Source organism: Apium graveolens, chromosome 1 (assembly GCF_009905375.1).
Source record: "Apium graveolens cultivar Ventura chromosome 1, ASM990537v1, whole genome shotgun sequence".
In the NCBI taxonomy this organism is placed as follows: domain Eukaryota; kingdom Viridiplantae; phylum Streptophyta; class Magnoliopsida; order Apiales; family Apiaceae; genus Apium; species Apium graveolens.
This window is the reverse complement of record NC_133647.1, coordinates 182004066-182031150: the sequence shown is the minus strand read 5'-3', so window position 1 is coordinate 182031150 and position 27085 is coordinate 182004066. Positions and strand designations below refer to the sequence as shown.

Below are 27085 nucleotides of genomic sequence, written 5' to 3'. Positions count from 1 at the left end.
GGGTTGGTTTATATATTGTTGTGAATTGACTCGGTTTATTTGAAAATTTAAGTTTTTACGAAATCACAATTTCGGTTGAACTTGGTTTTGGTCCTTTTGAAGTTAGGAACATAATATTTTTCCAAATTTTAGAATATTTTGAATAACTTTGATTCGGAAATTTGGTATTTTGATTAACCGGGATCGAACAAGGAATTTAGAATGGAATGAATTTGAGAAGTTTTCATAAAATTTCACGTGCTGATTATTCATTTCATCAAATTCGTTAATCATAATTTTTACATTAATTTTAAGCCCATTCTCTTTTTCTATATAAATGGACTCTGGTATTTAGCTTACGGGGAATTAGCAATGCGACTCAGCACTCCGATCTTTCATACTTACATTTTTAGTTTTGATATACTAATAGTTTTATTGACTTTAGAGTTTAAGATTTGATTTGGCTAAACAAAAAAAATGTACCTGGCTAAATATATGAATGGGTTGTTATAACTCACTATATATATAACTACTATTTTCTTTTTAAAATTCCTTCTGAACTTAATCCCAGGTAAGCCTGCACACACTTCCAAAGAGTCTATATATATAACTACTATTTTTTAAATTGTAAAGACTAGACGAATATACAATAAGTTTAACAAAATCAGCTAAATATTATACATGTATATATATTATATATAACTATTTTTCTAATGTATACCAAAGAGTACGCAATAAATTCTAACCCTCATGAGTTACGTGTATTTTGATCAATTTTCTAATTATAAATATTGACGTACCCCTGCATTTATAAACATATCTACCAATAAAAATGTATCAAAATTATATTGTTTGATTTTAAATACTCATTAGAAGGCCGTATATATAAATGTATTAAAATCTATAAAATTATCGGGCCATCTCCGACAGTTGTGATCCAAAATCCAAATTTGGATCACCAACTAATCCAAATACTTATCCAAATTTTTTATCAACTCCAACAGTGTGATCCAAATATTTGATCCAAATTATTATATATAATAATATATAAATGTCATATTCAACAATTTTTTCTTAAATTTATTGTTTAATCATTATTAATAATTTATATAACATTTCATAAATAAATTAAATGAAAAAAAAATTAATACACATAAAAATGTTAAAATTGTGCACACATTTATTGCAATAATTAACATACAAGATATCGTTGATACACACTAATTTTCCGAATTAGTATATTCTTCCCAAAAAAGCTCAATTAATGCATCTCTAAGTGCAATATGTGTCTCTTTATTTTTCATTTTTCTATGGCGGTTTAGGAATTCTTGGAATCGAGTATTTTCATCAATCGGAATGATCTCAACTTCTGAATTGGACACTTCTGACTCTTCAATGAAATTTTAATGAAATTATGTTTTCTCATTATTTTAAGTTTTATTTTAAAAATAATTTTGTTAACTATTAATTATATTATGTTATTAATTATATAATTACAAAGTCAAAAATCAATTTTAAATCTCATAAACTACAAATAACAAAATTATTATTTAATATTAAATCAATTGATCCAAATTGGGATCAGTGAACAGCAGTGATCCAAATTTGGATCAGTGAACAGAAGTGATCCAAATTTGGATCAGTAATGTTCACTAATTTGGATCAGTAATGTTCACTAATCCAAATTTGGATCACTATTGAAATAGAATTTTGGGATAATCTGCCCCAAATTTAGATATTTTGATCACTCTTGGATTTGCCCTCAGCCTCATACTCCCCCATGCACTGATTATGTATTCTATAATTTCCTTCCTCAAAAATAAGATAATAATCAAGATGAATAAGTAACCCACCTATTTCTTCAAACAAAAGCCGATCTCGAACGAAATCATCATCTCGCCAACTACTCCAGTCGGTCGATCCTGAGACACGAAACAGGCAAGAAGTAAAAGAAGTAAAAATATGGGCAATAATTTAAGAGCTACTCATGCGCAACATACACGTATTCTTCATCATGTTCATTCAAAAGTTTAACATTCAACTTGATAGAAAAGAAAAAATAGTTTAATATTTAATTTTTTGTTAGAAATCTTCATTGCATGGCCAACCAAGCGAAAAAAATATTTTCGGTATATAGATTGGATTCCAACTTACCAAGCAGCTACTAAGCAGGAGCGGGACTAATTTATCTTCAATCGATAAAGTGCCAAACAACTGAGATAGTACCAATCAACCCTATCAGGTCTATATTGGACTTTAAACAAATTTTGACTAGACTTGAATAAGATTTTTCTTTAATTTTGATGCATCGTTTGGGTGAACTAGTTCTATATCTCGTGTAATGCACATGCATACTCTAAATTACATGAATATATTATTTTAATTATTATTGTTAACGGTATATTTATATTGTCTTCAGGTAGATAATAGATGATATATTTGTTTATTTATACAATGAGTATTATTTGGGGGATGATGACATCGGTGCATAATATGTTCTCCGACATTTGACATTAAGATGAAACAACATTTGTAATGTATTCTTTATTATCTATTAGGTGATATATATGGATTATTGTTACGGAAATATATGTGATTGTTTGAACTACTGCATAATATAGTAATTTATTCACATATACTTTTAATTTATAACTATTATTTGAATTTAAGTCTTCTTGAATTCTTATTTTTTACTTTAATAAATCTCCCCTCCCTTATTCAGTAATAAAAGATAAATAACTCTGGACATGTTAAGCGCTTCATGGTTACATTTGATACATAAATCTTATTGTAGTTATTCACTTAAATTCATATCATTCGTCCACGTTGTGGCATATACGGACACATTCAAACACCAATATAAACCAGTATGATTACATGTTTTATGAATATTATAAGCTAAATCATATATAGATACACACACACCCACACACATTCATGCTAAATTCATATCTTTTTCAGTTGATATTTTAATATTTAGTGAATCTAATTATTAGTATTACTATGACATACGGTATATGTCATCAAATCGTGTGATGAATTATCATAGAAAGGGTGTGACGAAAATCATTAAAATTTATGACAAACAATTATACTTTTGTAATTATAATCTCTATGATCACTTAAATGTATTGCCACTTATTTATAAAATAAGAAAAAATTATCAATATTCTCATTTTTTTGGTATATTTTGACCAATATATATGTTGTCGGGTTGTTGGTCATAAGTAACCATGTAAAGCTCTAACCATTTAATTTATGTTAATATATGTAGAAGTATGTGCTCATATCTCCGCTAAACCTCATACCTTTACGTTTTGCGTCGTAGCTGCCTTTAATGGCATATGTCCAGGTAGTTCATTATATCTTCTCTCTCTATTCCATATTTAGACTTAAACTTATTAACTCTTTTACGAGTCAAACTTAGTCAATTTAGATCTCAATTACCACAATTAATTCTCCACTGTATCCAGTTGATGTTATTCTTTTTAACATTCTCTTGTACTCGTAGTTTTGTTGGATGATTTAATTAATCAAATGATAAATTTACACAAATTTATTGGAACAGATATAAGCTTCATTGCCATATCTTATATATATGTGTACCACATCCTAAAGCAGCATTCTGCATTTTATGTGTACTCTATTACCTCTAATGTTTCGAAATTATACATAATTATATTTAGCGTATTGTTCATGTTTGCATATGTGGGTTGTTTCGATATCTGAATTTATTATTATTATTGTTGTTGTTGTTGTTATATAGACATAATATTCAAATAAAAATCTAATTCAAATTACGTATTTTTATGTCTCAGGAAATTTTAAATTTATAAATATTAATATTTATTTATATTTTTTATTTATAATTCACTTATTTTTATTAATAATTTGATAATTAATAATGTATGAACTCATGTTCAGAACTTAAACTAAGGTTAAAGATAAATACATTTTTATTTTAATATCATTTAAAAACCAATACCTGACATTTTATTATATATGAATGTATGTATATATGTATGTATGTACATATGTATGTACTAAAAATATATGCATGCGTGTATTTTTAATCACTATATATTATGAGTTATAGACAAATATTCATATTAATTATGCAACAATGAATAGATTTTTAATAAATGAATGATGAGATGAAATAAATATTAACGTAATATTAAAGATTTGCACTAAATATATGTATTTTTGATCAAATATATAATAATAACTTAGATATAAATTTGCATATTAATGATGTGTTAATTGTATGAATATGTGTGAAATAAATTTTATATAAGTACTAATGTTTGGAGAATATTTATTAAATATTAATAAAAGTATTAATAATTAAATTTGGCATATAGTAATAAGTTAGAATAAATATAAGAAATAATTATAAAATAATGAATGTGTTCTAATGGTTAAAATATGAATATTTTTATGGATTATAATTAAAGTAATTATGATTAAATTGATAACAGATAAAACTATATGATGTATTTATGTGTGTATATGTATCTGTGTATGTGTGTATGTCTGTTTGTATGCATGCATGCATGTATGCATGTATATATGTATGTATGTTTGTTTGTATGTATATATGTATGTATGTATGTATGTAGGCATGTATATACAGGGGGTTGTTCAAATAGAAACTGCCTTAAAATAAAAACTAGAAACCAAGGTCCAGCCCATCACTTTAGTACCATTCACCCACCTTACCAATTCCCTGTACCCAACCCCCGACTCTTCCCTCAAAACCTCACACTTCAACTTACCTCATTATCCCACCCTACCACCGCCATCACCTCTACCACCACCATCACCCCCTTGTTACCACCGTCATCCATGTTCGTTACTTTCCATTTACCCCATATATTCCTCCCTTCATATTCTCTGAACTTTTTTTTTGATAAGCTTTTTCTTTTTCCCACCTCTCTACATATGGTAAATACTGTATTAATAGTTAAAGTTAGTGATTTCTGTTTGATATTATGACTGTTACAGTCATGGTAATAACGGTGAAATAGGTGGTGGTGTTATAATGATTGTGTTTAACGATCAGTACAAATAATATGTCTTATATTCCGGCGATAAATCATTAATTATACTTACAAATATCACTAAAATTTAGCTAATTTATCTAATAATATAAAAGGATCAGAGAGATATCTTAAACGTTGTTGGGCCTGGTCCACTTATGTGGGCAGGGGCTATGGTTTTATTAAGCCGAAATAAATAAATTAAAAAACGCATAAAAAAGGTCCAAGAGCGGACAAAGAAATTAAAAAGGGGGAGACAAAGTGTTACTGTGAGTATGATATTCATACTGACATACTCTTCAATCACTAAATCGTATGACGACAATCACTAAACTGTACATAGTAATCACAAAATTACACATAATAATCATTATATTGTACATAGAAATCACTATCTACACGGTCTGGATCCTAGGGTTTAAGGCCTAAACTAAGTTAAGGTTTAGGGCTAAATGGAATGTTTATCAACTAATTTCTTATTATTCGAAATAGCTAAATATTTTTAAAACCTATTTAAGAAATTGGTGAACCCTAAAAAATTAACAACTATTAAATTAAGTTCCAATTTAAATTTTAGATAGTAATTTCTAGATCTTGAATTATTAAATTTCGTAAACAGACAAAACACACTATTCAAAAGAATGTTGAGGAGAAAATGAAATTTGAAGAAACTGAAATACAAGAAAGTCAAGATCAATTTCAAGATTAAGAACCAAACAAGAAACCAAAAATAAACAAGTGGAAGAGGAGGACAATGAAAAAGATAAAAATTTACTATATTAAACATGTTATTCACTAAACCAGTAATTTATGTGTAAAAGGTAAAAACGTATATTAGGAGATTAATGGTGTATGGGGGGGAGATGGGATACGAGGAGAAAAATGTGGTACAAAAGAAAGACGACAAATCACTAATTATTCTTACGAGAATCACTAAAATTAAGAAAGTTCTGAAATTATAGTAATTCTGGTTTAGTGGTTCTGTTAAGTATAAATAGTGATTTATCGTCGGAATATAACAAGTATAGTATGCAAATTAATTGTTGGGAGATTGAGAAAAATATAGTGAAGTCGGATTTTAAAAAAAGATTGTCGCTTAATAGAGAAAAATAAATTAAAAATAGATACAAAAATATTTACGTAGAGATGTACGTGAGAGATAACAGTTGAAATTGAAGGGAGGAGAAAGAAGGGGTTGGATAAAATTTGTGTTGTGGAGATTCAATTCAAGTTATAAAATTAGTGGTTGTCATTAGTTTCTAGTTTTTAGAATAAAGTTGGTTTCTATTTGACCATCTCCCTATATGTACATATGTACGTACGTATGTATGTATGTATGTATGTATGTATGTATGTATGTATGTATGTATTTATATAGGCAAAAGTTCCACAACCATGGTTGGCTCCACGTGGTTAGGAGCCAACCTTAATATTTGAAATGAACGGTCTTGATCGGTTGGTTCAGGAATGATTTCTAACCAATCTTGGTTGTGAAAGGGGACCCATGTATATATTATATATATGTGTATGTATGCATGAGCCCTTCTTCAGAGAACAGTTAATTCTATTATAAAATTTCATTAAATTCGTTGTTAATATAAAATAATAATTATATTTAAATATAATAAAACGTTTAACAATTGAAATTTGAAAAAAATAATTATTTTTAAATTTGATTATACTTTGGAATAATTTTGGATAACTGTGATTGTACTACATAATCACTTTAAACTATTTAATTAAATTTGAATGATTTTTTAAGGAAAAAAATTGTGCAACTTTGTTTTTAATTTGATAATTAAAATTTGTAACTATATACGATGAAAAATGAAATAAATTATGTATTTATATTTTTTAAATAATAGTTATCCAAAGACCTCTATCTAACGGAGAACTTCATGAATTGCCACCCTATATGCATGTATGTATATATTAATGTATATATGTATTAAAGTATATATACACATATTAATTCGATAATAATTAATATTTTTTAATAAATAAATGAGAGTGAAATAAATGTTATATTAATGTATATTAATGTAAGGTATAACGGTCAAATTAATTAAATCTATTATTAAAACCCGAATGTTGTTAGTACTGTAGTATACATAGCGTCATAGCCCGACCCAACTAGGATCCGACCCAATCCATATATAAAGCGTAGAATGGGGTCGCACAAATATTTTCGAATTAACCGGTTCAACATTTTAAAAAGCGTCGTTTTTTCATTGTAAGCCGGCCGATCCCACCGGTGTTCACCCTCTAAGCACGTATGATCCGTCACCGTCTTGCCTAATAGGTGTGCCTAACAGTTTGGTATGAGTAGCCTCAAGAAGCTGCTGAGAAAATGCTGCTCTATCTATATATACCCTATATCTATCTCTTCTTCTTCAGTGTGATAGCAGAGCGCTCTCTCTCTCTCTCTCTCTCTCTCTCCCTTCTTCAGTGTGATAGCAGGGCTCTCTCTCTCTCTCTCTCTGTCTATATCTCTCTCGCTCCCTCTCTCCCTCAAACACACCGACACACACTGACTCTCCGTTTCAGGAAAGCGAGCGCTAATCATCGGAGCAATACAATCTTTTACTTCAGTTTCATTTACACCACACACAAATGTATTTTATATTTTATTATATTTTGAGTAATTTACATGTTTTTTGTACTAATTTTGTACTGTAATTGATATTACTAATGAAGCTGAAGAAATTTTTAGTGATAACTCGAAATGAAGGTGTGTGTAGATAATTTATATTTTCTATTGTAATATGAGTTGTTGAGTTATGTATGTTATTAATTGTATGAAATTAGTATGAGAAATTAAGTTTATTTAGGTTTCAATCAATAGGTTGATCGGAGTATAATTATGGTAAAAATTGAGCTAATACGAATCTTCATTGTTTTCCCTCTTTGTTAGTATATATTTATATATGAAGTTAATTTGGGTTTGAGTGTATATATGAATTGATTTTGTTTTGTTGTATATATTTGTTACAGCTACTGTGCTCATGCTGAGCAGGCTACTCTCAAGTGAGTAAGTCACAAGTTAGTCATGAGCTGAGCTGGAGGAAGTTAGTTAGAATCCAGGTGTATATTCTGTTACTTTCTGATTCTATATATAAACAAGCCTGAGCTCTATTATAAAGTTGAGAAAATCGAGTAGAGAGATCATTCCAAATCTCTCTCGTAGTGTTCATATACACGACAGATCTACAACTTGTAAAACTTTCAATATTTATATATGAATGTATCAAATAAAGTAGAGGAAAAGGACAGGCGAGGGCTGGAATCATTTTTTTCTCTTCAGTCACTTAAATTCAGATTTTTTCAGACCGCATATTCAATGAATAATGTCCTACTGTCCGTAAGAAGTAAGTTATTCAACATATCTGAACTCTAAAACTCGCATGCACTCATGTAAGAAGTAATGCTATGCACTGAGACCAAAAAGTTACTGTTAAGATCTTGATAATTTAATGATTACCTTATTTGTATGTTTAGTTTAGTCTTGCTATCATTGATAGTGCAGTGTAATTCCTCTCCTGTTGGAGTTTTTTTTTTTTTAATTATTTCTGTATTATTGACATTTCAGGAGTGAACAAGCAATGGAAAGTACTAAAGAAAACTTCCCTCCTCTTTCTGATCCTCCACAGTCAAATTTTTACCAACCGGAATCCATTGTGAATATTCTAAACGTATCTGTTGCTAAAGCAAAGGTACTAGAAGATAAGCCTCTTCCTTGCCATATTTAAATGTTATATCAGAATACAAAGTTCTACTATCAGTATATACAATCGGGAACCCTTGCAGCGCTGTCAAGTACTTCAGTTTATATACTTGTTGCAGGAAAACTACTTAACATTCGTAAATCAGCTACATTCAGAGTGTTCAACAGCCCAACTGCAAACATCTTGATGTAGGTAATTAGAATCCTTTCGTTATCTACAAGTGGTAATTAGTTTAATTTAGTTATTACAGTTTTTTTTACTAAACTATTAAAGTGCTTATTTGATTTCTTTGTTTTCAATAATGGCCCTCCAGTTAGTTTAAAATGTGATATCTTGCTTCCCACTTGCTAATCTTATGAATTTTGAAATGTGATAAGTTGTTTCAGTGAAAGTCGACCTACATAATACTCATCAGTCATCAACAAAGAGAACTGTCTAGCTGAACTTCAATTTTCTCTCAACTGGTTAACTCATAACTTGGAAGATATTTGATCTATTTGAAATAGTAACAAAGAACTTGCAAACCCAATACTATCTTTCATCAAATGAACAACAGAAAGAGTTCAAACAAACTTATACAAAAAAAACTTATAACTTTCTAGACAACTTAATTATATAAAAAAAAATTTAGCTACAGCCTACTAATAGGTTTTACTGTATATGTACCTCTTTAGAGTAATTACATATTCTTATAGTTATGCCCCTCTTCAATATAATAGCAAGTATGAACATCAAGTAAGTGTAATATGTTTCTATAGAAGATAAATGTATTTTATTTTATTATATTATAATTAATTCACATATTTCTGTACTGGTATTACAGAAACATAACGAAGCTGAAGAAATTTACAGTGGAAAATTAAAGGAGTTGCAAGCTGAATTTAGCTGCATCTAACGATCTTCGTCAAAAACTCGAAACCAAGGTTTCTATATAAGTTATTTTTTGTAATATAATTTGAGGTATTGAGTTATGTTTGTTACTAATTTGGATGAAATTAGTATGAGAAATTAAGTTAATATAGGTTTTGAGCTATAGGCTGATCGGAATACAATTGTCGTAAAATTGAGCTAATATTAAATCTTCATTGTTTTTCCCTCTTTGTTACATATATAAATGTGAAGTTACTGTGGGATTGAGTGTATATATTAATCGATTTGGTGTAATTGATGTGTGAAGTAATATTACCTGTGTTGTCGTTACTTGTTCTTTTTAATATATATGTATGGCCATGAAAGCAATTAGTATTCTCATAATTTTGCTAAACTGGGTAATTTCTTTGACATATTTATTATATATATATATATATGCTCTTTAAATGTGTATGAAGCCATATATCAACTATTTGGACGTACATTTAAGAACATGTAAACTTCAGGTTCTAATACTACTAAGTTGTAATCAACAGATTTGAATTATTGTTGAAGATAGGTGTACATATTGTTATGTGTGGTTCCAGTGTTGGTGATGCAATGATTAAAAGTTCGCTACATTTATATGATGTTATACTTAGGAATTATTCAAGAATGGAAATAGTTCGATAAATACATTCTCTTTATCTTGTGTTCATTTTTTCTTGGCTGTTTTAAGCAGGTGGTATTAGGTGTCAATCGCCTTGATATGGTTAATAGAATTCCCCAAAGATACCTGGATTTGAAGATTTTCTTGAAGACAACAAAGATTTGTGTGACAAAGTCGTATTGCAGAAGTAGCATCAAAAAGAACAGATATGCTCTTTCACACTCTTTTTATGTATCTGCATTCTGCAAAAATTATTCTTAAGATCTGTAAAGCTACGTCTACAACAATTGTCAGGAAAATTATGTCTCTTTCCACACTAGGAAGATCATTTTACGTGTTCAAGACATTAAGGGTCTCCATGTCAGCATTGATCAATGAGTCTCAACATATCCATATCTAATACATAGTTATTTTAAGATTTCAGATTATGGGCAGGTAAAATACAGACTTTACTTCTAATTGCATCTATTGTGGATGTTCAGTAAGTTCTATTAGTCATATACATGATCAGCCAAAATAAATTAAATATGCCTGAAGTATCGTACACATATGCTTCTAGCTCTTAAGAGAACTTAGGTCACAGTATGCTGCCATAACAAACTTTCTAATGTTGGGTGGGCGAGATTGTAGACTTCTTTCCTGTGTTACATTGTGTGAATGAACTTTTAATTAGTTTAATATCCGTAATTGGTTTTCGGTAATATGTAATGAGAGTTAATTGTTTACTTCCGTGTGTACTTTTGGCGTGGAACATGTAGCCGTGCATTTAAATGGTTCATATATTATGTCAAATTCTGTTTAATGTGTTGAGTCTGTATGTACATCTTACAACGATTGAACACTAAATATCCATGAAGGAAACAACTGTAACAGGGTTGTCTAAACTATAAGTGTTGACACTTGCTGTGCATCTTGCTAAGTACAATAGTACATACTCTAGGTATATATCACTGATTGGAGGGTAAGGTGTCTCCCTTTTCTATGCAGCCAGCTGTTATGGTTGTAACTTGTAATGAGAGTCCTGTGTTCTCTTCTTTTTTATGTCTTGTATATACATTAAATATTTGACATATTTTACATAATTAGGATATGCGTGTGTTTGTGTCGAGCAATAAATGCATGCGATGATTACATGTTAATCTTGCTTGGAATTATCGACTTCAGCAAACCCGCTAAGACTGAGACACCTAGAAAAAAATTGAAATAGTTAACTTGAAGATAAGAGATACCAAAGTTACATTGATATTTCGATTTTAAATAAAGGAGAACACTCTGCCAAAGTTTGGTAAATGGACCGTTAATTATGTTGATTCATTTGTTTGAGATTCATGTAATATTTAAATGTTCTACTACAACATTAGATGTAACCTAGGAAATTATATATAAGTTCCTTGTGCATTTTTATCTGATCTTTGGTTGCATCTTAAGAATTCTTCATGTCCAGAGTTCAAGAATTTTTTAAAAACATCTATTAGATGATAATCATTAGTAAAAACTAAAATAATGTACCGAATAGATTCATAATAGATCTCCATTGGCCATGTGATAATACCTAAGTTGTTTCCTACAATGCAGCAGCCAACAAGAGCTGTTAAACTTCTATGATGTATGTTCATAAAAAGCTTAGTCTGCAATTAATCGATTGCATTGACAAGCCTATTCGACAGTACTTTTCAGGCAGGTTGCCCGTAAAGTATTGAATAGGCTTGTCAACACAACAATAGATTAATTGCAGGTTAGGAGTTTTTATGAACATTCATCATAAAAGTTTAACAACTCTTGTTGAGTATTGTAATGCGGGCAATGACTTAGGGATCATCACATGGCCAATGGATACCTATTGAGGCATCTATCAGGTTCGTTATCTTAATTTTCACTGATGAATATCAATTAATTGATTTAAAAATTATTTAGAGAACTCTGAACATATAGAATTTTTAAGATGCAGCCAAAGATGAAAAATCAGATGAAACTGCAGAGGGAATTATGTATTATTGCCTAGATTACTAGTAATGTTGTACTCCCTCCGTCCCTCCCAAATGTTTACATTTGGGTGGGGCGCGGAGTTTAAGAAAAATAATAAAGTAGTGGAGAAAAGTTGAAAAAATGAGTAAAGTAGTGAGACCGATTAATATTATATATATAAAGTGGGTATAGTGGATGAAAGTAGTGGAGGTAGTTAATTTAAAAATTATAAAAACTTTACTATTTTTGGAAAATTTTGAAATGTAAACAATTGGAAGGGACATCCCAAAAAGGAAAGTGTAAACAAATGGGAGGGACAGAGGGAGTAATAGAATACTAAAATATTACATGAATCATAAACAAAATGAATTAAACAACTAATAGTCCCTTTACCAAACTCTGACAGACTGCCAATGATGCAACCAATATATTTACACAGAAAATACCGACACTGGGTCAATATAAATTACTCCCTTTGTCCCATTTAATTCTATACATTACTTTTGGGCACGCTTTTCAATACTCTCTTAAAACATAACTCCACAATATTTTTTAATTTTTTTTTCTGAATAAAAGTTTTATGTTTAAACTTTTATTCAAAAAAAAACATTAAGAAACTATACTTTATAGAAGTCTCGAAATACGTGCTAATAGTAAACGTATACAATATCACGGGACGGAGGTAGTACAAACTAAAGCTTATGTCACGCTACAATATACAATGTCCGCACAAACATAAGCAGCACTGCATGTACTGATTAAAGCATATTAGTACGTAAGGAACATAAATTACCATCCTCCAGCATCAATAAACGTACATTAGAATGTCAGTGTCCTTTAAACATGTAGCATCAGCTAATGATTCAGATCAACCTTTCTAGTTTTAACCTACAACTTTATCATTAACTAGTTACCGGATTAAATGCTGTTATCACTGTATTATGTAAGTCTCTGTTTATAGTTTGAACTTTAAACAGTCAACTGTACTAAACATATCTATAATAGTAAGTGATTATGACAAATACATTAAACTGGTTGCATTTGGTTCAGGTACAAACTCTAATGTCTTAAGTTGGGAAACAGAGAATTCTGATCGCAATTGATGCAGCAGGTCAGCAGATAATCTCATGTTATTGTTCCTTGCAGTGGATAACATAAATTGGTGTTGAATCATGTAAATGTTATTTACTTTTGCAATTTAAATATGGACTAAATTGCACTTTGTGTAATTTTATAGTTTTGCACATAGATGGCCGAAATAAAAAAGTCAACATTTGCATGGCTAATTTTGCTTTTTAGATACACTATAGGGGCTCCGCACAACTGCCGTAAAAAAACTTAACAGAATGTCAATTTTCTTGAGGGTAAAAAAGTCATAAATCTTTTTAATCTTATGTTGTGTCTATATTGCATGTATACATAATTATTCCCCAAATTGAAGTTCTAAATCCTATACAACACACTGAAATTATAATTGCTGGCTGCCTGGCTGCTCCCACAATTTCCATGAGCCTCTCGACACTCTGGGAAGAAAATGGGAAGAAAATTCCAAGTCTGTGTTGCTATAGTAGATACTTTGAGCATGTCAGTGGCAGAAATTAGCAAATTTGGAGTAAAGTGGCTTTGAAGTTTAAACATAGATGACACATCTCCCTTTTCAGTTTTCATGGCTGGAAAAAACGAGGGCTCGTAACCTATTAATTAACAAGCAAGGATTGCATAAACCGAAATGATGGAGACTCGTACAATTTTAGTTGGTTAAGTTTTTGTAGCAAGCTGTTCCCTTCAGAATTGATGGTCTTAGTTTCACAGGCACTGTGGCTCTCTTGATGTACTTTAACGTTCAAACGGCTCTATTATGTGCTGCCGGGGTGACTTATGCAGGTATTTGGTATTCCTTACTACCCTTGGAATTATGTCATTGTTCTCATGATTCTCTTGTTTTCCATTGTATTGTACTTGCAGTACAATTTTACATGCCTCATGCCGGAAGCTGAGCCCTGCCAAGCCACCTTCTCGAGGGAGATCAAAATAAAACTTATAATTGCTTTAATGACCCTGATAAGTAGTGAGCGTTGGCCATATTTTTGGAACATTTAGGAGGGTTCTTGTAATAGCCTCACTCAGTTATCCTGCAGGAATGTAGCTGGGTCAGCTGAAATTGGTATTAGGCGTTCCAGCACTTGTATGCAACTAAAACACTTTGATGGATAGGCAATATTATTGTAAACATAATTAGAGTAGGTGTGCTGATACCTTTTGAATTTGAGCTCTAGATCAAAATAGGTTCTTGGAGTGAATTTGGCAGGCTAGATGATCGCACATTAGTAGCTGTATATGGAATAACTTTTACTTTCGTTTTCAGTTGGATCCATCTTATGTTTTCTTAATCGATAATGTACTCCAATCTACTTATACAAGTTTTTAATCAGCAAACAAGTAGTTTGCAGAGACTAATTTGGTTAAAATTGTCGACCAGTCCATGGTTTATAAAGTAGGCCGATAGCTATTAGAGAATGGATAGGATCTCACAAGTAGAATTTACTTCTATGAATTTTGCATTAGAGTTGATCTTAAACTAAGATATCCACAAATTCTCAACAAGGGAAAAGACTTGTCAGCTGCAACAACTTTCAGACAGTCCGCTTGTGTACATTTAATGGATGTTAGCTATTACATGGCATTTAGATTTAGACCAAAGCCAAGAGCTTTGATCATAAACAGAAATATGGAAATGAGATGTGTCTCGAAAAGAATTTACAGGTTCAGATAGGGATACAAGGTCTGTATCAGCACAATGTGGACTCTCCGAATCAAAAACATCACTTCTGGGCGAATTCGCATGCCTCGGCTTAATTACCATCACATTTGCACTGAATACATTCTGAGATATCAAATTTGAATTTGACATATATCTGTTGGTTGTGGTTCTTCCGAATTCGTCATAGTAGGTGGTGAACTGTTTAGAAGAAACCAAGAATGCCACACATTTCCAAAACTCTATACTTGATTGAGCATAACAAATCCCATATTAGAAAGCTCAGCTGTCAACTACTCAATTATAATTGCAAGTACATTTGCAATTCTATAGATCCAATTAAATTTGAGCATGTACTAATTAAAACATACTACTAGCTTAATTAAGCCTCACTTTCTCCTTGACTTCAACATCCTTAAAAATTAGACCTCAGTCAAACCCCTTTTTTACCTCAGATTTTTATATAATTGTAGTTTAACTTTTGACGATTTCGGTTAGTGACTAGTAGGCTGGTTACTCCCTGCGTCTCTAAAAAATTTTCTCGTTTTAACCTTTTACATTATTTATGCTAAGAAATTAACTACTAATTTACGTCTAATTTATAAGATTAAATATAGTTATGAATGATCTTGTTGAATTCGTAATTATGAGTACTTTAATATAATAAAATTTTTATACCTAATATTAATATAAAATTAAAAATATTATTAATAAAAAATATATATTGACAAATGTGTCCGAGATAAACGGAAAAGTAACATGAGAGCGAGGAAGCAGCAGATAACGTGAGAATTGAGATCCCCCGGGGCCTTGATGAGCATTGGGATCGATGATATAATACTATAATAGTAGTAGCTCATTGCAGACATGGGTGAGCAAATAAAAACCGAAAAATCGAAACCGGACCGAAAAATCGAACCGGAAAAAATTGAAACCAACAATAACCGTAAAATATCGTAACCGAACCGAACCGACACAACGGTTTAGTAACGGTTATGGTTTTACTCTAAAACCTAACAGAAAAACCGAACCGTTTATAATACATATAAATACATATTTAATTTTGAATTTATATAATTTATAAATAATATATTATTAAATATATATATATATAACAATTTTTTTACCATACTAGTAGTTAAAATAAGGCTACTGTTAGTCTGTTACTTCTTAACTTTAACTTGGTACTCCTAATTACTTTGTTCATTTTCACTTATATAACTTCTTGTAATTAGTCTTTCATGTTGTTTTTTCCTCATACATTTAATTTTCTTTATTGTGTAGATAATAAAGTTAATAGGCTACATACGGTAGGTTCTAAATATTTCTTATTATTGTATTAAAAAATTAAATTTAAAATTATAAAAATTAAAAACCGGAAAAAACCAAAATCGAAATACGGTTAACCGAACCGAAAAAAACCGTTCCGCACGGTTCGGTTACGGTTAATAGATATAAACCGAACCGAACCGACATGTACGATTTTGGTAACAGTTTTCGGTAAAAACCGAACGGAACAACCGTACCGAACCATGCACACCCCTAGCAAAGACTACGTAGCCGCAGTCCTCCCGCCGTCCCTAAAAACGTTTGCTATTTGTGTTGGACACGGTTGTCAATGTACAATTTTGATTATTAATATCTTTAATTTAATATTAATATTAAATATAAAAATTTCATTATATTAGAGTACTCATAAATATGAATTTAACAAGGTCACTCATTATAAAAGTTGATCTTATAAATTAGACGTAAATTAATAGTCGATCATTTATCATGAATAGCGTCAGAGATTAAAATAAGAAGAGTATAATAGGACAGAAGGAGTATTAAATAAGAGAAGTCTCCAGTCTGTTGAAATAAGGTCACGTCACTGCTGAAACAGAAGGGAGTTGTTGGGATATTATATTGTACTCCCTCTGTCCCATCCATTTCTTTACAGTTACTATTTTGGGCCGTCCCATCCATTTCTTTACATTCCAAAAATAGTAAACTTTTAATAATATAAAACACTATTACACCCACTAACTTCCTCCACTCTCTCAAATCTATTATTAAATATTAATAGGTCTCACTACTTTAACCACTTTTCATCATTTTTCATTATTTTACCTACTTTTATATATATATATATTGGTCTCCGTGCCCACCAGAGATGTAAACATCCTGGTGGGACGGAGGGAGTAAACTCTTATCTTCTTCTACCTATGCATCTGTCATCCCTGCGCATATAGGCTTCATCTCGCAACATGTGAGTCAATGTGGACTCGCAGATTTATTTATTTCAGGATTTCTTTTTTAGTACTCCCTCCATTCCAAAATGATGTTCCTATATTGACTTTCAGTACTGTTTACTATAAGCGATTGACTACTAATTTACGTCTAATCTATAATATCAAACATAGTCATGAGTGATCTCGTTGGATTCGTATTTATCAGTACTTTAATATAGTGAAATTTTTATATTTAATACTAATACGAATTTAAAGATATTAACGATCAAAAGTGTGCATCGGCAAACGTGTCCAACACAAAAAGGAAACGTTTTAGGGACGGAGGGAGTATATTGCTAAAACAGTTTGATCCTAACGTCAGACCCCGTATTATTTATATAATACATTGCTATATATATGTGGGGTGATCCATATTTTCATATTTTCATATTTATTTTATCAATATGTTACTCCCTTTGTCTTTTTCATTTTTTTACATTTTTATTTTTGAAATGTGTCATTCATTTCTTTATATTTCAAAATTTACCAAAAATAGTCAACGTATTCCTCCATATTCTTACTTTTACTCATTTTTTACACTACTTTTACCTCCACTATCTCCCTTTTATATATTAAAAATTAATGGGTCACACAACTTCACTCACTTTTACTTCTCTTTTTCATTACTTTATACATATTTTCTAATCTCTGTGCCCAATCCTTTTAATAACAAATAAAAAGGACAAAGTAAATATATTTTTTCGTGAAAAAGAGAGCAAACGGGTTGATCCTAACGCCGGACATCGTTCATGTACTACATTGTATATGGGCGTTGTGATCTATTTTTTCAAATTAAAGCATTTATTTTATCAATACATTATATTTTTTCGTGAAAAAGAACTTTTAACTGCGAATAATTGTAACGGATTGGTAAAAAAAAACTTTAATACAAATCCTTAAAATAGAAATTCAATAATTCTAGAACAATATGTTAGATAAGTCTTTCCCTTGATCCAGTGTTACGAGACCCTACTAAAACTACTCGTAAATGTAATACATAAACACACATTTCAGAAATTTATATGCAGTTCCATCACTACAGTTGAACATGCATGTCACCCTGCAATGTCGCTTTAGCCGTGTTAAAGGCCTCTTTCGGTCTTCGATAAATTTATTATTTACACATTTTAATATACGTAATTGTTTTTTATGATAGTAGTAGATAATTTTTATATTGCACTCATATTTTACAGCTCTCCTTCTACTTTTCGAGTTTATAATTATTTATGATTTGATTTCAAGAATTTAATGAATTATTACTGTAAATAAAAATATACTCTTTCTATTCTACTAAATTTTATAAATCACTTTTTAACACGTTTTTCAATACTCGTTTAAAGTATAATTTCACAATATTTTTAATCAAAAAATATATATTATAAAACTATATTTTATATAAATCTGAAAATACCTATAATGTACTATAACACAATCATTTATAAAAAAAAAATATGTACGAAGATTCAATATTTATCGTAATATTGTGCTAATTCTCTCCGAAATTAGCAGACGAGACACAGAAGTCCGGGGTACCCCAGTAATAGCAGAGTTCCCTCACTTTGATGTTGTCCACCGCATATGTGACGCCACGATGCATTTCCCGAGTCACTGTCCGTGAGTCGTCGTTGATTACAGAGTGTCAGTTGGCCCCACTCCATCCGTGGTGTGTTGGATTAACTCCACTTCTGTGCATGTGTGCCCCCACCCCCATATTTCTTATTTATATACCATCTCCATCAGCTCCCCACTCGTGGCACTACATCATTTGTCACTTATATTTTACTACTCCTTTTTCTGTATTTATTCCAGATATATACAAGATAGTAATGGATGATAAAATTTCTGTGTTTCGAACAATTATTTTTCAGATTCGGCATATATAATTTTACTTTTTTTTTGCTTTGTCATGATTCACTATGTACAAAATAAGCAACTAAATTTGTAATTGAATGTGTCAAGAGTAGTGTCAACGTCTTATAATATGACTATTAACATGTTTTGACATTTTTGATAGAATAACATTAGAGTTGGGAGATGTTATTTATGTCATGAGTCATGGGATGCCAGCTTGGGATACCAAAAATTGGCATATCATGTCAACTTCATTTATATGGTCAAAATATGTAAAACATAATTTTTGTAATATATATTTATTATGCATTTTTTATTTAATTAGTGAAGTTGATATTTTGGAATGTCAATTATTGCAGTGTTTTCTAAAAGAAAGTGATTAAAAATGATATGAAAGAAACAAAATTTAAAATATAATATTTTAGATTAATTATTAAAATGGGCACCTTTTGAGGAGTGCCAACCAATGAAGATACTTTTAAATGTTTTACGAAAAATGTCAAAATCAGAAGTACTATATCACGATTATGTGGATAAAAATTGAAAGTAAAGGGGGTAAGTCATTAATATAAATTTAAAAAATCGAAATGGTAGCGCTTTTTAGGACTCTCGTCACTGAAAACTTTGATAATTCAGTATTTGTGCAGTATCAAGTGTTGTTTTAGAAAATCTTGAACAGCATGATCTTATGGCCGACAGGACAGAGTTTGGGATGCAGGCTTGTCAATGGACCATCCCGAAACTTAATAAACAAATACAAATTTTATAAAAATGAAACATATCCGAAAATAATTTAATCCGGTAAGAATTTGATTTATTAAAAATGAATATGTATTTTCACTAATACGATCCCATAAAGACCCCATTCAAATTACTAAAATTATATATTTAAAATTTTATATATTTAATAATAATTCAATGTAATTTACTTTTATATATATTAATATTCTCATTTCTTTTAAGTTATATTGTTTTATTTTCACACAAATTATAATTTTATCGTATTATAATTTCGTGTACACATCAAATGTTATCATATTCTGTCCACAAGAGTTGACTAAGTTGTTTAAAAATGAGATAACAATTCTCTTGATAACAGGTTCGAATTCTACAATTTTATGATTATGCCTCTTGAGTCGCTTAAATGCCTTTTACCTTGGTTCACGTGATATGCACGTTACTGTGTGAGCCGTGAGATTTATCTAGTGCGGCGACCGCAAGCTCACTACGATAAAAAAATAATATTATCATATTCAAATGAGAGAAACATGTGTCAAAAAATTATTTTCATACATACCATTTTATTCGCAAATCACAAAATTTATCTATAAATATATGAAATTGACATATATGATTAATTTCCATATATTTCTTAAATTACATTATTGCTTCCTCCATCCCACCCAATTTTTTACATTGGGAGACGGGGGTTCGGCACACACTTTAAAATTTTATAAAACGTAATTGCTTAAATTTATAAAAAAATTAAAAATATATTATATAACTATATTTTATAATAGCTATAAAATGTGTGTCAACACATGAAAAAAATGTAAAAAAATTAATAGAACGGAGGGAGTATATTTTTATTTTTTTAATTTTATAGTTATTTTAAACTCAAAAGTTTTAACCTATATTCAAATATTTTTAGTATTTACGAACATGTTTGACTATAATATAATTTTTTTTGCTTATGTTTCTTTTATTATAAATCATGTTAAATTAATATTGTTGATCTCAAAATTTTAGATGGATCAGGGGATCGGTCCGATAAATCGAAACCCTAATGAATTTAGATCGATTACATTATTAAAAACGTGAAAGCAATCCATTCTGAATTCGATCCAACAAATTTTAATGAATATAAATATGAATTTAATCAAATCCAATCCAAACACGGCCATTACAAGCATGTTGGGAGGTATATAAATATACTTATATATTTATGGATAATGCAATTTTTTGTGTATCAACAAACTTGGCGCATCTACAGATATTCCATGTCCAAAACTCATCACATGTTTGATTTTTTTTGTTTCCTGGTCAAGTTCTATAGTATGGCAATCGTGAACTCTGTCAAGTCTATGTTAAAAAAACCATCCTTTAATTTAGCCGACAGTTTTTTATTTGCCCTTGGAATCTCCTCCGTGTTGATCTCTGTTCATCTACTTGGTCAAGTTCTCTATTGAAAATCTAGAACCGACCACAAACCTCAAGAACTGAATGAGTTTCCAGTTATGTGTTTATGGTTTACATCACAGTTGTCATTCCACATCCTTGCCAATGCTGTTTTTATATGTTGTTCAAGACTTCAGTCTTCAGTCTTCAGTCTTCAGGTTCAGGTCCCTGTTTTTATTATGATACCGCCTTGCAGAAGCTAAATGTTTATAAAGATTTTTACGGAAACAGTCTCTCAGAATCAATTTACGAGTATGTTTAGTTTGCTATCATATTTTCCGATAATGATAGACTGAGAGTAGTTTTCAGAAGATGGGAAAAAAATAAAATTAGTGTTGTCAAGAAAGAGCAAATGAGCAAAATGCAAAAGGTTCCAACTTTATTCCTGGTAAAGAAAACTAATAACAAACATGTTATTCCATAACATTAGATTTTAGTAACTACTTGATTAAGACCAAAACCAAAAGGTTTGATCATCAACAGAACTACCCAGATTGCAAGTGTCTGCATTTAAGTCCTCATAAGATTCGATTTTGAGCTTTGGGAGACATGGAGGTGGCAAAATCCTGGAGTCATCTTCATGGTCTTGGGAGAAATCAGACAGGTCTTGATCCAAAACTCGGGAAGAATCAACAGGCTCAAATACGGATACAAGGTTTGTATCAGCACAATGTGGACTCTCTGAATCAAAGACATCGCTCTTGGCTGAATTTGCATCCTCCTGTTTGATAACCATCACATTTGCACCGATTACATTCTGAGACATTGAACTTGAATGTGGCATCTCTGTTGCTCGTGGTTCTTCCGAATTTGTCATATTAAGAGGATTAGGCCTCTTCTCTGCCACCGGCAGTTTTCGTTTGAGTGATTCAACCTAGTAAAAACAAAAGATTGAAATTTTAAATGGAACAACCAACAATCTCACACATACTTTGAAAACTCATATACTTGATTAGGCAGAACCAATACCATTCCAGATAATTCAACTTTAAACTTCACAATTATAGAAGCACATATGCATTTTTATAAATCTATAAACTAAATGATATTTTGAGCAATTACAGTTTCAAAATATAGCTTAAGCTTAAATGTCAAGAGTTATGATTACCTCAAGCCTCAATTTCTCATTCTCTTTGGCTAGCCTATCATGATCATCTTTGAGCTGATCATAACTTTCTTTCAAGCAATCATAATCCTTCTCAAGCTGTTTGGTTTTATATCGAGCTCGCCGGTTTTGAAACCATATAGCAATCTGCCTAGGCTGCAAACCAAGATCCTTAGCAAGTTGGACTTTCCTATCAGGTTCAAGCTTGTTTTCAACCTCAAAGCTCTCCTCGAGATACTTAACCTGATCAGCTGAAAGTCGCCGCTTCTTTTCGGGTTGATGAAAGCAAGGTTCATACTCCTCATTACCATTCTCTTCTTTGTCAAATGCTGGTAACAAACCCCCAAGTCCACCATTTTCAGGTGAGGAATTTTGAAATTGAACCATAGTTGAGGTGCCAGAAGCAGAGTCCACTGTACCAATATCACTTACATTTATCAATGAACAGTATTTGTACCACTAATTAATGTACACAATAAATAGTACCAGTACTACTAATAAATGTACACTACTAACTCAGCAGAGAAAATTACAATTTGTTACAAAATTAAACAACGAGTATCAAATCAATCACAAGCATTAGTCTAATCTTTTTAGCACAAAAACTAATTCTCTTCAAATAGAAAAAAAAGAAGAGAAATTTCATAAGTTCTAGCAAGAAGTACTAATTATATCAAGCCCTATGAACATAAATAAATGCAAGTTCCATTCTATTTTACAAGATTGAGTGAGTGACCAGGCTATGTTTGTCTATTCAAAATGTTAGGAATTGACACAAATCTTGTGCAAAATTGCATATTACACAAGCACCAGGCTAAATAAATGTGTGTGTGTGTGTTGTTTTAGTCTATTGTAACTTAAGTCTTAAACGCAAAAGAATTAGAAGCCATTAGAAAAGGAAGTGAAAAGGACCTTGAAAAGAAGGGGAAGACTTAGAAATCCAGAAGGAATCAAGAAACTCAGAAGGTGGTGGCCTTTCATTGGAAAGCAACACATCATCAGTGTCTTCATAAACTTTATCAATCTCCATAGCTTAAAGATAGAGTTAGAGAGAGAGAGATTTGTGAAACTCAGAACTTAAAGATAGGGTTTCTTTTAGGGGGGGGAGAGAGAGAGAGAGAGAGAGAGAGAGAGATTTAAGAAACTGAGGAGCCTAAAGATTAGGTTTTTGTACAAGGAGAGGGAGAGAGAGAGAGATTTAAGAAACTGAGGAGCTAAAAGATTACTGTAGGTTTTGTACAAGAAGAGAGAGAGAGAGGGTTCATAGAGAGAGTGAGTTATAGCAGTTGTTGAAGGGTTATGTCTGAAAAAGGTGATGCTAAAAATCACAGGCATGTGAAAGATGTAAGAGAGTAGGAGGAGCAGCTGCTGAGACCCATCACTGAGCTCCAAAAGAAGAACCAGGAAAATACACACACAGACCAATAGATTCTTCTCTGGGAAGAAGAGCTAGGCGAGTAGACTAGTACTAGTATAGCTTGTTGGGATTATAAGTAACTTTTTCTTTTTCATCCTGTCATTGAAATTTTTGGAAAGGATTGCCCTTCTCGGGTTTCTACAAATCCCAGGGTCTTGCTTTTACTATTCTACCCCTTATTGTCCCCTTGCTCAAAATCATTTACACCTTCCTTTTTTATTACATTTTAAAAATTTTCAAAAATAATAAAGTTTTATAATTTTTAAAATAACTACACCCAGTACTTCTCTCCACTATACCCTTTTTATACATATAATTTTAATCGGTCTCACTACTTTACTCATTTTTTTTAACTTTTCTCCACTATTTTATCATATTATTTTAAACTCTGTGTCTAACCCAAATGTATACATTTGAGAGGGGCGGAGGGGGTACTTTTTATACATTTCCTTTCTTTTACTTATCATCTACATGAATGGATATTTTATCGAATTTTCTAGTGTGTGCATGAGTAGATATTATGTTAAGTGCGGAAATCATCATTTTGGTTTATTTTAATTAATTAGCGAAACCACTTTTTTTTATATCGTAGGTAAATTTGCGAGGGACGGAGGGAGTACTTTTTTTTTACATTTACTTATCATCTACATAAATGGATATTTTATCCAATTTTCTAGTGTGTACATGAGTACATATGTTAAGTGCGGAAACTCATCATTTTAGTTTATTTTAATTGATTAGCGAAACCTCTTTTTTTCTATATCGTAAATAACTCGCAGCCGCTATCTTTCTGATGCGTACTGGGTAAACCTACGGGTTCACACAATAGCCTGCAAACCACGTGAACCAAGATAAACCGCATTTAAGTGACATGTTCTGACTCAACAGGCATAATCATAAATTCTCCTCACATGGGATTCGAACCCGTGACCAAGAAAATAGTTTTCCACTTTTTAACCCACTGAGGCAACCCTTGCGGGCTTAGCGAAACCTCTTTATAAATGTTACTTTGATTTCACTTGTTTTTTTTAACACCAGCTTTTGGTTTCACTTTAATAACATTTATTAATAAGCGAAAAATCTTCTTAAGTCGTAATTTGATTTCACTTATTTTTTGTTACCACCATCTTTTGGTTTCACTTTTTATAATTCATATTATATCTATAAGTGTATTATTTTTATTCTTTTTGATTCCGATATGACTTATAATTATATTTATTATTTTTACCCGTTTTCTTTATTAATAAACTTTTTAAGTGGTACTCTAGTTTTACTTATTTTTTTGGTTCTACCACTTTTTAGTTTCACCTTTTATGATCCATGTTATAACTCTAACTGTATTATTTTTATCCTTTTTAATTCCTATGTGACTTATAATTTTATATATTATTTTTACCCGTTTTTCTTTATTAATAAACTTTTTAAGTGGTAATTTGTTTTCAATTATTTTTTAGTTATACCACATTTTGTTTTCACCTTTTATGATTCATTTTATAACTCTAAGTATATTATTTTTTTTAATTCCTATATAGCTTATAATTCTATATATATTATATTTACCCGTTTTTCTTTCAAATTTAAATTAGAACATATGGAGTTAATTGAGATAAAACTATTAGATGCCTCGACTAACATGAAAACGGCATTTCAAATACGGCTTGGGTTATGGTACGGCTTCAAAGGTCATCAGTAGCTGGAGTGTTTGGATTGTTAATTTTTGTCGTTTGACTGGCCTATTTTGTGATCCTTTAACTGAAAAAATTGTACTTGGGTGCGTACCCTACTTGATTCATAGTCCGCCTCATCTGGGTAATTAATTTTTATTAACTTATTTAGGTCCCGAAGACCAAAAATATCCTCAAACACGTACTGATTTTAACCTCCAGTTTCCGGGTCAAACCCTCATAATTCAGTTTACAGTCAATATTTTATTTACCTCTCGGAGCAACCAACTTTTTTACTGTACTTTTGTTTCTTTGTTACTGTTAATTTCTTGAAGAAGAACAAAATGGTATTGAACCTGTGCAGTGAAAGTTACAACAAGAAACTGAAAGATGTGAACTATATACAAAAACAGAAAAAGAGCAACAAAGTTTGTTATACTAACTAATGGACTAACTACGAGAGTTACGACTATAATGGACCATCAACTAATTTTATGTGGGCTTCTATATTGGGCTTGCATTGTATCTATTGGCTATGGTCCAATAAGACTCATCGAACGAAGGCCCATCTGACGATTGTGCTATTGGGCCGAAGGTCCATCAGGCCCATGAGCCGAAAGCCCACGGAGTGACACGGGCTAAGACTCACCTTCCCTCCCAATCATTGGAAAGCAGAAGAGGCATAACGCCCCATTTTCACTCCCTCCTTAATGATAAGTAACGTAAGGACACTTATGGCAGAAATGGGTATAAAATCCTGGGAAAGTAAGGAATAATCATAAACTCATTCTCTCAAACACTTTACTTTCTTGTATTTTCTACCCACTTTACAGCTAGATTCTTATTCTTACGCCGGAGGTGAATCGGGGGAACAATCCCTCACATTCTCTTCATTTTCAGGTCACAGCTGAAGGCATCTCCACGGAGGCCGAAGCCTGTTCATCCTTCCGAAGGAATCTGGGCGTAACATTTGGCGCCGTCTGTGGGAAATGCGAGAATCACAAGAGAGATATCGAGACAATGACAAACGTAATTCATGAGCATTCACCACCACCAGGTTTTACCCCACCTGACAAGGGGCAGCCGTCCACCCTAGTGGACGCCGATGGAGTCATCACACTAACTCCTGAGGAAGAAGTCTTGCTCCTAAAGATCCGGGCGGAAAAGCTAGCTGCGGAGAAGGGCAAGACCAAAGAGGACCAAGCGAAAAAGGAGGCAGAGGCCCGCGCAAAGCGAATTGAGGCTGATGCGTTATAATTGAAAGCCCCACAACTGCAGAGAGAAGTAATTGATTTTCAAGAAAAAGCATTGCGTGAGGCGTTGCAGGCCGATGAGCCAGAAAGAACGGCTAAGCACAAGAAAGACAGTAGGGTGCATGACGAAGAAGATGAGTTTGACTCTGATTCGCATCCCCGAAGAAAGAGGACGAAACAACCCTTTTCATCTGATTCGGATGAAGAGCCGGATGGGTCCCGAATCAGGCGCACTTGCCTAGAAAAGGCCATGTTCGGTGACAGGAGGGTCGACGAGCCGATCATGACGGAAGAAATCGAACAGTATCGACCTCCTCCCGGCGAGGAAAGGCAGTTCCCCAAGATGAGTGAATTCA

The 27085-nt window shown here is 31.6% G+C and overlaps 1 protein-coding gene and 1 long non-coding RNA gene across 14 annotated transcripts; one reads left to right on the top strand and one right to left on the bottom strand.

Annotated features, from left to right (window-relative positions):
- The first annotated feature begins 7234 nt into the window (after positions 1-7234).
- LOC141672677 (uncharacterized) lies at positions 7235-14594 on the top strand. 13 transcript variants are annotated; one of them, XR_012555650.1, is made up of 6 exons: positions 7235-7636; positions 8016-8105; positions 8611-8734; positions 8865-8938; positions 9570-9669; positions 10338-14594. It is a non-coding gene; the product is annotated as an uncharacterized LOC141672677 (long non-coding RNA). The 13 variants fall into 13 exon arrangements; XR_012555657.1 differs by having other exon boundaries at positions 7235-7752; XR_012555675.1 differs by having other exon boundaries at positions 7235-8105; positions 10338-10700; positions 13281-14594.
- Positions 14595-21643: 7049 nt separating this feature from the next.
- LOC141672665 (uncharacterized) lies at positions 21644-23919 on the bottom strand. Its single transcript, XM_074479318.1, has 3 exons — positions 23308-23919; positions 22399-22808; positions 21644-22164 (listed from the first exon to the last, which is right to left on the bottom strand). Exons 1-3 carry the CDS (start codon positions 23423-23425, stop codon positions 21739-21741), a joined length of 954 nt encoding a protein of 317 aa, XP_074335419.1. The 5' UTR covers positions 23426-23919; the 3' UTR covers positions 21644-21738.
- Between the last annotated feature and the right edge of the window lie 3166 nt (positions 23920-27085).

Coding starts and splice junctions, on each gene's coding strand:
- LOC141672665 (XM_074479318.1), bottom strand. CDS start 23,425: ATGGAGATTGATAAAGTTTATGAAGACACTGATGATGTGTTGCTTTCC. Junction 22,809..23,307: donor GTCTTCCCCTTCTTTTCAAG/GTCCTTTTCACT, acceptor ATATTGGTACAG/TGGACTCTGCTTCTGGCACC. Junction 22,165..22,398: donor ATGAGAAATTGAGGCTTGAG/GTAATCATAACT, acceptor TGTTTTTACTAG/GTTGAATCACTCAAACGAAA.